This window comes from Dipodomys ordii, unplaced genomic scaffold (assembly GCF_000151885.1).
Source record: "Dipodomys ordii isolate 6190 unplaced genomic scaffold, Dord_2.0 Scaffold8, whole genome shotgun sequence".
Taxonomy (NCBI): domain Eukaryota; kingdom Metazoa; phylum Chordata; class Mammalia; order Rodentia; family Heteromyidae; genus Dipodomys; species Dipodomys ordii.
In genome coordinates, this window is record NW_012267224.1 from 35,842,377 (window position 1) to 35,857,111 (window position 14,735).

The 14,735-nt window shown below is 35.4% G+C and overlaps 2 protein-coding genes across 2 annotated transcripts in view; both read right to left on the reverse strand.

Annotated features, from left to right (window-relative positions):
- The window catches only part of Gnrhr (gonadotropin-releasing hormone receptor), a 10,660-nt gene extending 4,042 nt beyond the window's left edge, over positions 1-6,618 (reverse strand). Inside the window, exon 1 of the mRNA XM_013008933.1 lies at positions 6,081-6,618. Coding sequence (XP_012864387.1) covers positions 6,081-6,599 — 519 coding nt within the window. The 5' untranslated portion in view covers positions 6,600-6,618. The remainder of the gene's footprint in view (positions 1-6,080) is intronic.
- Positions 6,619-12,080: 5,462 nt separating this feature from the next.
- Positions 12,081-14,735, reverse strand: part of LOC105980265 (transmembrane protease serine 11G-like) — a 43,131-nt gene continuing 40,476 nt past the window's right edge. The window contains exon 10 of the mRNA XM_013009003.1: positions 12,081-12,242. Within this exon, the coding sequence (XP_012864457.1) occupies positions 12,081-12,242 (162 nt within the window). The remainder of the gene's footprint in view (positions 12,243-14,735) is intronic.

Here is a 14,735-nt window from a genome sequence, read left to right on the forward strand (position 1 = left end):
TGAACTCTGGGCCTGGGCGCTGTCCCTCAGCTCTTCAGCTCAAGGCTAGCGCTCTACCACTTGAGCCACAGCTCCACTTCCGGCTTTTTTTTTCTTTTTGCTTATGTGGTGCTGAGGAATCGAACCCAGGGCCTCAGGCATGCAAGGCAAACGCTCTACCACTGAGCCACCTTCCCAACCCCTTAGTAGGGAATATTAAAGGATCTGTGTGATGCCAGTAATACAAAACAGGCTGGCAAGTCTTAAAAAACAAATCTAGCAAAATGCATGGAAATTCAGATTATTGCTTGTCTGTAAATTAATTATTGTCTTGGTCCTGTTTATTTTGTGCTCCAAGGCCATGTTCATTTCACTGATTAATAGAGAGATTCACTTTGCTTTCAGTGAGTCCTTTGTCCTTGGATTGTATTTCTTTAATTTCTCTATATTGTTCCTCTCTAATCCCTGCCTCCTGTTCTCATCAGTGTTTGCTTTATTTTGCAATAAACAAGAACATTCTGTTTTCCATCTTTGAGGACAATTGCAGGTACTCATTACCTCTAGGAATATTATTCTCAACTCCCACTTTGATCACAATTACAGCATTACCTATTTTTCTTCCAAAAGTAGTTATCTTAAGATTCCTTCCCCCCCCTTTTTTTTTCAGCTATGAATTGGAGATGATATCAGCATCTACCTCTAGGGGCTGGCCATGACATGTAAATGGTCAATTAAATATTATATGCAAAATAGCTGGAATACTGCTTGTACAAACCCTTGCATAAATTAATTGTTATTATTAAAATTTGGGATTCACATTTTATATGTACCATATATGTTGATTCTTATATCTATTAAATATATTCAATCGTTTTTTTTTTTGTCCTGGTGTTTTTTCACCATTGATTCTCACCTTAAGCTCTTACCCTTCGCAAGGCTACAGGAAAACAACTAAGAAATAGATAATATCAAATATTTAGGTGGGTCAGTGGTAGAGTGCTTGCCTTGCATGCATGAAGCCCTCAATTGGATTCCTCAACACCACATAAACAGAAAAAATTGGAAGTGGCACTGTGGCTCAAGTGGTATAATGCTTGCCTTGAGCTAAAGAGCTGAGGTGCAGCGCCCAGGACCAGAGTTCAATCCCCACGACCAACCAAAAAAAACCCAAAAAAACACACAACAAAAAAACTCAAAACAAATAATGATTGAGAATACAATGCTTAAAAGCTCGAGTTATGGGCTAAAGAAATTAAAGCAAAATGGGCTGAATGACATATATTTTATTTCAAGTTGAGGCAAACACTCGAGGAACTCTAACTCCAGAAAGGACTATTAGCCTGACTTTACCTCCATGCAGCAAGGTATAAAGGTTAGTTGGGGAGAAACATCTTTCCAAGGCTGGAAAGTGAGCTGATCACTAGAGGCTGGTTATTAAATAGAGCATCCCTTCGAAGTAATGCTTTCCTTCCACCAGCTTCTAAATCCCCTGACCCCACAGGCATCTACTAATAGCATCCCAGGTATGTCTAAATGTCCATTTGTCCTTTCTTCCTTAACTCCTTATCTAACATCACAAAAGTATCCTGATTTTACTGTATCTTTGACTTCTTTCTCTTTTGAAGATCCTTATATAAGTATAAAAGTAATAAATTTAAATTCTTTTTTTATCTTATGAACTAAGTCTTACATTGAGTTCTTAGATCCAGTGAAACAGTTGAGAATGAATTCATGAAGTAGTGGGATTGTCTTTCTGCCCAACAGAGTTAATTAGGTAATGTAATCCACACAAGATCAACAGAGACTAAGGAAAGGATCCTTACAGCTGTCAGGGAGAAAAGATCTATCACCTATAAAGGAAAGCCAATCTGAATAACTACAGAGGCCCAAAGAAACATAGGTCCCATGGTTTCCCTTATTTGCAATAACTAGTAAACGTCGGAGACAAGCAGAAATGGTCAGATAAGTTGATGTTAGGCGAAATGAACCCCACGATAAGGACTCAAAAGGTTTTTCTTTCTTGCTATTGTTTCTAGCATATTTATAAGATGATTTTTTTCTTGCTTTGTGTGTCCCTTCCCCATAGTATAAGCCCTCTTTTCACTGTATTTGATGTTGGTATAATTTAGGGAGGGGAAGGGAAAAAACAAGTTGTTTAAATAGGGATACAGGTGGACCCATTGCAACAATGAGATGTACAAGATGTTATGTCGAAAAACAAACTTTACAACATTGGCGCGAGGGTGAGGGGTGGGGGTGGGAGTGGAGTGGGGGGAGAGATGGGAAGGGATGGGAAGGGGAAACAAAGGAGGAGGCAAGAATACTTGAAAGAAATATGCTCATTACCTTGTTCATGTAATTGTAACCCCTCTGTACAGTATTTTCACACCTCAAAGTACCCAGTCAACCACTATTGAACAAAATAAAAATCGAAAGTTAAAAAAAATAAAGAGATTGTGACAGGAGTGAGTGAACAGCCAAGAGTAGTAGTCTTTCCTTATTCTTATTTGAAACAGAGCCATTTCATTTATATCTGTTTACTTTGTTAGGGCTCCACATGGAATTTATTTAAAAAAGGCTGGGTGGGAGAGGATTCTGTTACTTATACTAAGCTTAAAGTTTATCAGGTACACATCCCCCAACTACCATAGGACTTAACTTCTGAGATTTACTGACAGTCGTGAAGGTGGCAAGTAAAGGTGGCCAATTTAAAATGGATTATTCTCAGTTCTAGGAAAATGTGAATTTCCAGATTCTGATGTATCTAGTTTGTTATTGTTTGGACTGAGGTCTGAATCACTCAAGGAACAACCAATTAATATAGGCACTGAAGAATGAAGACAAATGTAAGCCTTTAAGTGTAAATTTGCCACCAGTGGATGTGACTGTGTCTGTGGGCTTATCCGTGGTGCGTGGTGAAGCATGACACATACTCTGAGTCACATTCTGGTAACACAGAGTTGTCTGTGAGTGTCTCTTGTCTCCATCACACCTATGTTACGTTACTCATATGGTTGAGATCTCTTTTATTCAAAGCTGACAGCTGTAATAAGAGAAACATGAGGCTTAAAAAAAGGAAATGAGTCCAATAGGCCCAGTAACATTGGGAAAGCCAATGAATTGTTTTGTGAAGATATGTCCATCAGCGAGGTATGCTAAACATTAAAAACAAAAGAGAACATAATGTATCATGAAATTTTGTTATGTTATATACATATGAAAGGACGAGATAGAATCAGATCTGAAGGGAATAGGTACTTTTTGTATAGTTTTCTTTATTTTCCTTTCTTTTTACTGGTATTAGGGTTGGACTAAGGGCCTGAGGCCTGCTTGGCTTGTTCTCTATTACTTGAACTTGAGCCACACCTGTGGCCTACCTTTTGGGTGGATGTTTTAGAGATGGAGTCTCATAGACTTTATTGCTAAAGCTGGTTTTGAACCACAATTCTCTGGAGTTCAGCCTCCTGAGCAGCTAGATTACAGTTGTGAGCTACTGATGGCTGGCAGTAATATGTATTTCTTAAGTCAAGTTATGGCCCCAAAGATGTGAAGGCTATTGCTTTCAAAGGTTAGACTTTATGTAGTCTTCTTCTATGTGAAAATGGAATAATAAGTCATATTTACCTCACAGAGTTAATGTAAATAATATAGGTGATTAATTACATGAGACTTTTTTGAGAACTTTCAGCAAAGTGTTTTATAAGCTTTAGAAGTGTTAAATGTAAGGATAAGTCATTTGTTTTACAAAAATAACATAGTATCATAATCTGTGGTTAATAGTAGCATGAATCACTGTGATAATATATTGAGGTCAGACTATTACATGAAATTCTTAAGCTTGTTTTTTTTGTTCTGGGGTTTGAACTCAGTTTCTTTATCACTTCAGCCATGTTTCTAGCCTGTTTTTGCAATAGCTAGTTTTTGGATAGTGTTGCTGGTCTCAGACTATGATCCTACTATTTCTATCACTTGTATGCTGGGATTACAGCCTTTTACCACAATGCCAGACATGCTCATTGAAGTGGGGGTCTGGACCACTTTTTGTCTAGGCTGACATTGAATCATGATCTCCCTGATTTCTTCCTCCTGAGTAGCTGGGATGTATGTATAAGCCATCAATGCTGGTCCTAAATGATTCAAAGTTAACCTTATATATGTCTTTTTTTTGCTGCATCTATGTATGTATACTTTTTATGCTGTAGCAGTGTGTAGATAGGTCAGTATTTGACATTATATTTATATTATTGCCATGATATAGTTAAAAGAAAGTAACTGGATCATTAAGCTGATATTTTTATTTAGCACTTCTGGGAATGATTTTTTTTTAAGGACAACAGAACTATGGGTATATTTTTCAGTTACTATTGGAAATTGGTTTATTTATATAATTGTTTTGCATGTTCATACCTGAAGTTAATGCATTAAATTAATACATCAAATTAATAAGTACTATTCCTGATAACTGTATTTATGTAAAGATCTTATTAATATTCATGTCATAAAACAAATTATTGTCCTTCTTTCCATAACCTGCTTTGCTTTTCCCTGAAAACATAAAGGTAGATAGGCAAACACTCTTTTCCAACTTGATTATTTCAGTGGTTTTACTATTAAATATTTTGTCCAGAAAAGACTGGAGCATTATTTTCCTTGATGGTATTATTCATTAGAGCCAATTTATTATCAACCTTTTCTTTTGTTTTTGTTGTTCATTTGTAAATGCCTCCCCCAATTGATTCCCTCTACTGGGATGTCAAAAGGAAAAAAGGGGCAACCAGTGGATCTAGTTTCTTACTAACTTTACCTCCTTCACTTCAACCCCAAATGCCCCTGTTATTAAAATTAGTCATTCTTTCAGACCTTTATTAAAAAGCATATAACATACATATAGCATTCTGGATTAAATACGCAACTAATTTTTCCTTACCCCAAACCTTACTATTTCACACCAAATGTATCCTTTGGTTTATTGTACTTGTAGTAGGTTTAATTTTTTTTTAAGTATCTAGCTGTATTCACTTTATGTGAGTTTTTTTTCCTCCACAAATGAATTACATTTTCTCTGAGGATTGTGTTTGTTGTTTTTGTTTATTTTTTGTTTCATTAGTACCAGGCTTCTAGTAGGGACCTAATTTGTGTTTAGCTTCTCTCAGAAAACTGACCAATGAACAGCACTTATACTTTAAAGAAATAAAACAGAAATCTCAAGAGCATAAGCTTTAGCTAAGTAGTTTCACTTCAAGTAACCTATTTCTGAAACTTAATCTTGTGTATGAAGAATAATTATAATATACTTTTTACAGGGAAATCAAATCATTTTAGTTTTTCCTATTTCTCCTCTTATGAAACACATACTAAGGTTTTTTCAATGTTCTGTGGGTTTTGTATGACAAAAATAAACAAAAATATCTGGCCCATTTAGTATATCCAGATAAAGTTCCATTTTGGGATGCAAGTTTTTTGGGACCCCTCATGATTCTGACTTTACTTCTTAGCACATTCTTGTACCTGGGTTTATCTTACAGTACATTTACAAGCATAGAGACAATTTATTCATCTGTTATATAATAAGGTATTCATTATTTGCAAGAGTTTATTCATCTTTCCTTCAATGATCTGATTGTTAGAAAGGCAGACTCTGCAGGTCAGTGAGCTGGAAACTACTTGCTAATCAAGTTAATTCTCCCTCACTTTCATAGACAGAAAATCCTTATTTTTCAAGCATTAAATCCCAAATAAGGAACGGTATATTAACTATCTATGTAAATTTCACATACCCCCTAAATGGACTTAATTAACCATTAAATCCACATCAACAATAGGAAACAGGAGAAGCTAGGCTCAATGGAGGCCATCGACAATCACAGATGTAACTATCTATGTAAATTTCACATACCCCCTAAATGGACTTAATTAACCATTAAATCCACATCAACAATAGGAAACAGGAGAAGCTAGGCTCAATGGAGGCCATCGACAATCACAGATGTCTGGGTGGCAGGGGTAGGAAGGATTGTGAATTTGAGGCCAGGCTAGACAATATAGAATATTGAGTATATAGACTATACTATATGACCATATTCACTTGAACAATGATTTACCTGTGGTCCAGCAAAGACACAACTGAGGATCCAGGCCAAACCAGTCATGGACTGTTCTAGCTTGCGGTTGCTTTGCACAGCCAGTGGTCTAGTGATGGCCAGCGAGCGATCCAGGCTGATCACCACCATCAGGAATGCTGGGGCATACATGGAGAAGAGCTTCAAGTAGCTGAGGACTTTGCAGAGGAATTCCCCAGCGTACCACTGGACTGTAATATTCCACATCCCATCCAGGGGCATGACGATCAGAGTCTCCAACAGGTTGGCTAAAGTCAGATGCTTTAAGAGCACCTTCATTCTAGAAAGCTTTTTCCCTTTCTCCTTACGAGTCCACTTCTGCAGTTTCAACAAGAAAGAAGCGTTAAAGATGGTAGAGAGCAGAAAAAGGAAGAAAGTCACCGTCACTCGGATCTTTCCAGATAAGGTCAGGGTGGGAAGGTTGCCCGGCACCAGCGGGATGCTGTTGTTGATGGCTGAGCAGTGGTTTTGATTCTGTTCAGGAGAAACACTGTTCGCCATCTTTCCCCAATAATAAAGCTTCAAGACCTGTGTTGTTTCGGGTAACTGATGTCCTATTTTATCCCTCTCTCTCCTTTTTAACATGGAAACGTCACAGGTTTAGATTTATGTCAGTTTTTTCCCCCCAAGGTACTTGACGCTTGTGTAAAATATCAAGGCAAACTTGTTTTGAAGATTTGTAATTCAACAGAGTGCTAAAATAGAGGCTGCTAAACACATTCTGAAGGTCGTATGTAACTGTACCACCTCAGCAGATGGCCTGCTTTCCACAACACTTTTTCCTGAGTGAAGGATATTTGGAGCCTAAAGTTAAAGTCTCTGGTGGTATTATTCAACTCAGTATAATGAAGACATTTTCTGAAAATCCTCCGTGTTATAATTCTATTCAATAGAGAGATCCAAAATGAAATGAAGGAAATTATATAAGAAAAGGCCTGATCCATTTAAAATCTGTGAATTTAAGACATTTAAATTTTTTTGTTTTCTTTTTCAATGACTTTAAGCACTCATTAGATGTTTATGCCAATTTAGAACTATTTTATACAAAATACTAGATTAATACTTTAATCCTTAGAATGAATTTTGTCTGATAAAAATTTTATCATTTATCAGTTTTAATGTTTCGCTTATGTTAGAATAAAACGCTTTAAGAGCACCTTCATTCTAGAAAGCTTTTTCCATTTCTCCTTATGAGTCTACTTCTGCATTTTCAACAAGAAAGAAGCTTTAAAGGTGGTAGAGAGCAGAAAAAGCAAGAAAGTCACCATCACCTGTTTTTACTGCCTTGATTTTTATAATTGTTTGGATATTGTATAGCCATTTTTTATGACAAAAATATCACAGGGAAAGTAGTTATAGGAACAGATACTTACAAAAATAACTAACTACTTTTACAAATATTTATATATGATATAACCTTTTACATGTTACATGAGCATTTTTGCATTAGAACCACTTAGAACCTTTGTATCACTGCTTTAACTTGCATGGAGAATGATTGATTATGGTATTTCATGATGCTGACATTGGAATTTATTCAATCATTAACTTGATTTGATTAGACACAAACTAGTTTGATTCTCTAGCAGTCAGAGCTGAGGCAGTATTAAAGATAATACGCTTATCTTTGTCAGTGGTAAAAATGGACTAGAACATCTGGGGTTTTCAGGACCTTATACTAGAGAAGATTTGGTAGTATACTGAGCACGTCTTATATGTCAGTTTTTCTTCTAGATTCCATCTGTACTTTAGATATCCAGAACTTGTTTCTCTTGTAACTGGAACTTGGTATCCTTTCATGGATAGCCCATTTCTCCCAAACTCCAGTCACAACCAACCATTGTTTGTTTCTGTGAGCTCAGCTTTCTTACGTTCTACCTGTAGGAAATGCCATTTGGGATTGGTTTTCTGTATCTGATCTATCTTATTTATATCAAAATGTCCTCCAGTTCATTTATGTCATCACAATTGGAAGGATTTACTTGTTTATGGCAGATTAATATTCCATTGTGTTTGAATTTCCCCATATATTTTCTTTTTTCAGTATTTTCTGATAGACCCCCTCTCTCCCTCTCTCCCTCCCTCCCTCCCTTCCTCCCTTCCTCCCTTCCTTCCTTCCTCCCTTCCTTCCTTCCTGCCTGCCTTCCTGCCTTCCTGCCTTCTGTCCTTCCTTCTTTCCTAATAGGGCCAGTCCCAAGATTAAAACAGAATCAGAAATTAAACCTGAAAAATCAGAGCAGCAAGCCCTCTTCCTCTTATGTTCCCTTTCCTTTTAGTTCTGAAATAAAGTTACATCTCCTTTAATAGGAAGACATAGAACAAAGAGCAAGTTACCATCTTCCTTTTAGGTGTTAAAAAGTTGATAACTTGCCAGGGCCAGTGGCTCACACCTGTAATCCTAGCTACTGAGGAGGCTGAGATCTGAGGATCACGGTTCAAAGCTAGTCTGGGCAAGAAAATCCATGAGACTCTTATCTCCAATAAACTACTAGAAAACCAGAAGTGGTGCTGTGGCTCAAGTGGTAGAGTGCTCTCCCTGAACTGAAGAGCACAGGGACAGCACTCAAGCCCAGAGTTCAAGCCCCACAACTGACAAAAATAAATAAATAAATAAATAAAGGTTGACAACTCCCCTGGCACAGGTGGCTCAGGCCTGTTACCCTAGTTATTTGGGAGGAAGAGATTGGGAGGATTGCAGTGTGAAGCAGTTTGAATTATCCTGTCTCAACCATTAGGTGGGTACAATGATATACGTTGGTCATCCTAGCTGTGCAGGAGGCTGAAATTGGGAGGACCATGGGGCTCGGCCAGCCTAGTCAAAAAAGTTGGTGAGATCCCATTTCAACAGCTAAAACTAGGCTGTACATGCCTGTGTACCTATCATTCCAGCTATGGTGGAAAGCCTAAATTGCTGTCGAATTCAGCCTTGGAATCAGAAAAGACAACCCTGTCTCAAAGAAAAGTGAAAAACAAAATGGATGCTATAAAGACACACATTGTCCTCACGTTTTGGGTAAACATTGAGGACTTGTCTCCATTGTGGTAATAGACTACCTTAAACTTACCATCGATTCTTAGAAGCTCAGCAAAACAATTACAAGTTACTAGATGATATGGCCAGATATGTCTAGATGGGATTTCAACATGAAAACCCACAGATACATAGCTCATTTTAATCCTACTTCACCCTCATCTACATATGAAGCAGGTATTTTTCTTCTGTTTCCCTCTTTCTATTTTATCCTATTTTACTAAAATAAAACCTAAAATTTCACCTTATAGCTCCTTTTTGTGAGATTCCTCAAGGTGCTTTTGTTGTGAATCTCACGTCCTTGTGAATCATGTGATAATTGAAAAGCAGAGCCCCTTCATTCCCCTTTCTTTTCTCTGGTAATGTTTTTCCACAATGGCTGTACCCCACTTTTTTAATGACATATCAAAGGTGAGGTAATGCCTCAATGTCATTTTAATTTGGACTTCTTTCATATGCCTGTAGATGTGTGTGTGTGTGTATACATATACACATATATGCATATATATACATATACATATATGTGTGTATATGTATATAAACATATATACACATATACATATATGTGTATATATATATATATATATATATATATATATATATATATATACCTTCTTTGGAAAAATGTCTTTAGGCCATTTTCAAATTATTATTGTTTTTCTTTGTTTTGTTTTCTGTATTGAGTTGTTTGAGTTGATTACATATTTTTATATTTGGTTACTATATACTTATCAGGTATATGGTTTCCAGATATCTTATAGTTTTTTTCATTTTGTTAATTGTTTCCTTTACACTAAAGAAGTTTTTAATTGAAATAGTACTGCATATTTACTTTTGCTTTTGGTGTCTGTGCTTTTGGTGTTCAAGCCAAATGACCCTCGCACAGTTCAATATCAATGAGCAATGTTTTCTTATAAGAACTTTGCAGTGCTAGATCTTATTTAAGTCTTTACTTAATGTAGAGTTTTTGTCTATGATGTAAGATAAGTGTTTTCATTGTGAACTCTTTCCTGATATTAATAGTAGAAATGCCTGTTTTTGAAGAATCCCAGTGCTTATGACACTGGTGTACAGGAAGGGAGATAGTATTATTAATGTTTTTACTTACAGTTTGTGCTTGGAGAGAGGCTAAGGGAATCTATTACTCTACAGTTCATCATCATGCAGGTTGCTTCACTTAGTTTTACTTAGAGGCACATGCTGAAATACTGCAAATTTAGCATATCTGACTTCACATGAATTTTTTTCTAAATCAAAATGAAATATTTTGTACTTTTAATATGGGAACTTTATAGTCTTTGCATAAAAGAATGAAGTAAGGAAGAGTAACAGTCCATATTGTTTCTTTCCATCACAATCTATGTAAAATCTGTGACTTATAACTTCATAAACATATGAAAATATAGAATCTCTGCTTATTGTGGGATTACATTTCTTTGAATAGTACTGTCCAACTCAAAAGGTAGCACATTTTATATTGGATGATAGATACTCATTACTTTATCCACCAAGAATTTATTTTTCTAGAAATGTCCCTACCTGATCTGAGGGACTGTCAATCAAGAGCTTAAATTCCCTTACAATAAACCCTGTACCTAGATGCAAGCTAGGTCTATCTATCTATCTATCTATCTATCTATCTATCTATCTATCTATCTATCTATCTATCTATCTAGTTTTATCTTATTTAAGCTTAATCTCTAGAACACCAAATTGTAAAAATGTTGATTTTTAAAACTATAATAAAGTATTTCAAAGTCAGCTAAATAATAAAGCTACTGCATTAATTTATCTGTAAAGTTTCTGACAAATGCTATGCTTTATAATGCATTACTAAGTAGAACTTAGTTATGATCACATCACATAGCATAGCATAGTTGGTAAAATTGTGATGCCTAGAATACAATTATCTGATGTTGAATCCCAGAGAAGTCAACTAATTACTTTTTGATCTTTACAAAGTTACTTACTTTTGTTTTCTTGTCCAAAGAGACTGCAATAACAAGAGGATCATTGTCCTGGAAACAAAGTGTTTCTGGGATATAGTAAGAACTCAATGAATGCCAACTACTATTTTTGGAGGTGCTATTGGAAAAGTTCATTATGATAGAGGCTATTTGTAGTAGCTACCAAATGGAGTGAGGGGAAAGTGAAGGATTATTTTCTATAGATTCATTGATGAGTTACTAAGAAACTATCCCACTGAGCTAATATTTTAGATAAATGACAGCATACAGGCTAGCAACACATTTATAGACATCTCTGACCTCAACCAGGTTGTTTCTCTAGAAGTCAAAAAAATGAGAAGTAGAAGCAACATTTGCATATTATTTATTCTAATTAGCAATTTGTGTTATTGAGAACTTCAAGGAATTTGGATATAAACAGGATGACATTATTTGCATGTTGCATTCAATCCATATATTGAAACAAAACCCATGGATATGAGGATGCATTTTTATTGTGTGTATATGTGAGAATCATTTTCTTGCCTCACTTTCACATTCAGAAGAGAATGAGACAAGGCAACAAGCATCCCATTCTATTCAGTGCACCTCAGGGTCTGTCATGCTGTTTTCTCTCACCAAAGAAGACAAGACATAAGTAGAGAAGAAATTAGCACTGACACATGGGCCAGAAAGAAAAGAAGCAGATAAAATTTCCTGAGCAATTCTGCAACTTACTATACAACTGAAAAATATATGAATTCAGTGGCATATATGAGTTTGTCAGCAGACGTTTTTTATATATTCAAAGACAGCTTCTTGTTAACATCTATTTGAGATTTCCCAAAAGTTCTAAATCTGAAAATTATCAGAGTAATTACATGTATTTTGATTTACAACATTAAATGTGCATAAGAAGTGATATGTAAGTTAAATATGGCCAGTGAATGATAACATAAAGCGTGAATATAACTTTTGAGCCTTAATCGGCAGAGGATTTCTATACTAGACACCAGTTTTGGACATGATCCAGTCTCTATAGTATGTCACTCGAGTGTAGACACCAGGCTTGTTTGGAAGAGCACACTCATCTCCCCAGCTTACAATACCAGCAAGGAACCAGGTGCCTTTAGAATCTGCACTAACCAGTGGTCCACCAGAATCACCCTAGAGGGAAAAAGAATAATGTACAATCACTATAATTTAAAGCTAAACACTGGATATTATTCTTTTATAGTACATACAGAGAAGAAAAGCAGACAAAAATCTCTAGATACGTTAATACTTCATTGGTACTAACCTAGAACTTTCTTCGTGTCCTATGAACATTAACTTAAATCTAAGATTCAAGTATATGTTTTTAGGTATAATAATATAATGAAGAAAAACAGACATGAAAAATTTCAACTGAAATTTTCATTCAGCAGAGCCATTGAAGGAGACATTGCTTAAATAATCATCAGTATACTGAGGAATGCTTTTCCCAAACCCCTATTTCCAGGTAGGGGTTGTGGAAAAGGGAGGTTTGTATTCATCTAACACCAATACTACATAATTTTCATCCTTCTTTCATGAACATAGCTCTAATTTTGTGAATTGTGTAATTTGGCTATATCTCATCAACACAGTTTTAACCTTTACACCTATTTCCCAGATTGATGAACCTTTTCAATGTTTGGATTTTCCTTTGCTCTAATCCTCATCATCCTGGATAATTTTCACATCTATAGGGATGATACAGTTAACATCTTAGCCCACTTTCTTTGCTTCCTTGACTCTTTTCATCCTCATTTTTATTCAATACCTCCATGTCACCATTTCTTGTCATTGCCTACTTGCTCTACTTTTGAAATACTCAGTGTGATGACTTCATGTTCTACTTGTTCTAGTTTACTAGGCACCTACTCTTCAACTTCACCACGAATGCCAATTTGCAAATTCCTTTCCTTTCTTTCACAACTTTATGTAGGATACATTCCTTAATTTACCCATACCACTATTCTCTCCATAATATGTTTAGCTCTTTATCATCCTGGACTCAATCATACACTGGGAAATACAATCATATTATAACATTATCACCTAACGATGTCTTTAGTGTGTCTGGCTACTAGTGAACTTTCTTTTATCATTTTTTAATCAGTCATTTAGAATTCTTGTGATTTCACAACTCAAAAGAATCTACTTCTATCACTCACAGCCCATTGTACTAATTTCAGATTCTGAGAATAAGCAGAGGGTAACAGTTAGCAATCCCATCCTTCCTTGCCTTGTCACTTGTAACTGAACTCATTTAATATTAGCTCATATTTGTTTCTATTTTCTTCTTAGACAGATCAATACAGTTCAGCTTTTAAAAAATGAGGAAAGTATTCACAAATAAACATTGTTTATGGTTAAAATGAGTACACACATATACATTTCAAAATATTCCATTGTTCATTTGTATATATCTCAGAACATACATTTACTCCAGTCAAGAGAATTAAGTTATTCATTACTCCACATATTTATGTATGAGAATATATGCAGTCCATTTTCATAGCATTTTCAAGCATACAACACATTATTATTAAGTTACTATGTTATATATTAGGTTCCCCAAACATTAATTTTGTAGTAAAGTTTTTTCTGTTTCAAGAACATCTTTCCATTTTTTCCTATTTCTCAGCCACTGACAACTATATTGTATTCTGTTTTGATGGCTTTGATTTTTTAAAGATTCAGTTGGAAAGTAATTGCAGTAATTCTATTTCTTTGTCTGACTTATTTCACTTAGCACAATGTTTTCTCTATTTGTCCATGATATCACAAGTGGCAAGATTCCTATTTTATAGGTAAAATTCTCTCTATATATTGTAATGCAATTTATAAAATATAATGTAACATACATTATATATGTGATATGTATATCATTCATAACTGATATATAAAATATATGATATTTAAACTATTTGTTTTTTCCCTTCCGCTCTCCAAATTATACCAACATCAAATACAGTGAAAACGGGTTATACCATGGGGGAAGGACATTCAAAGCAACAAAAAAATCACGTGGTACCTTATAAATACGTTAGGAACAATAGCAAGAAAGAAAAAAAACCACTTGTGTCCTTATCTTGGGGTTCATTGCAACAATAAGATGTACAAGATGCTATGTTGAAAAACGAACTTTATAATTCAGGTGGGGGGGATGTAGTTGTGGAGATGGGAGGGAAGGGATAGTAGGGGAAAAACAAAGGAGGCTACAATGCTTAATAAGAAATGTACTCATTACCTTGCTCATTTGATTGTAACCCTTCTGTACAGTATTTTCACAATAAAAAACTTACTTAACCAGTATATGTCTGAGTCAAGCAGAAAAGGTCAGATAAGTTGATGTTAGGTGAATAAACCCCAAGATAAGTATTCAAATGTTTTTTTTTTGTTTTTTTTTTTTCCTTTCATGCAATTGTTTCTGTCATATTTGTAAGGTGATTTCTATGTTGCTTTGTATGTCCCTCCCCCACAGTACAACCCATACTTTCAGTGTATTTGATGTTGTTATAATTTGTGGAGGGGAAGGGAAAAAAACAAATCGTTTAACTAGGGATACAGGTGGACCCATTGCAACAACGAGATGTACAAGTCGTTATGTCGAAAAACGAACTTTACAACTTT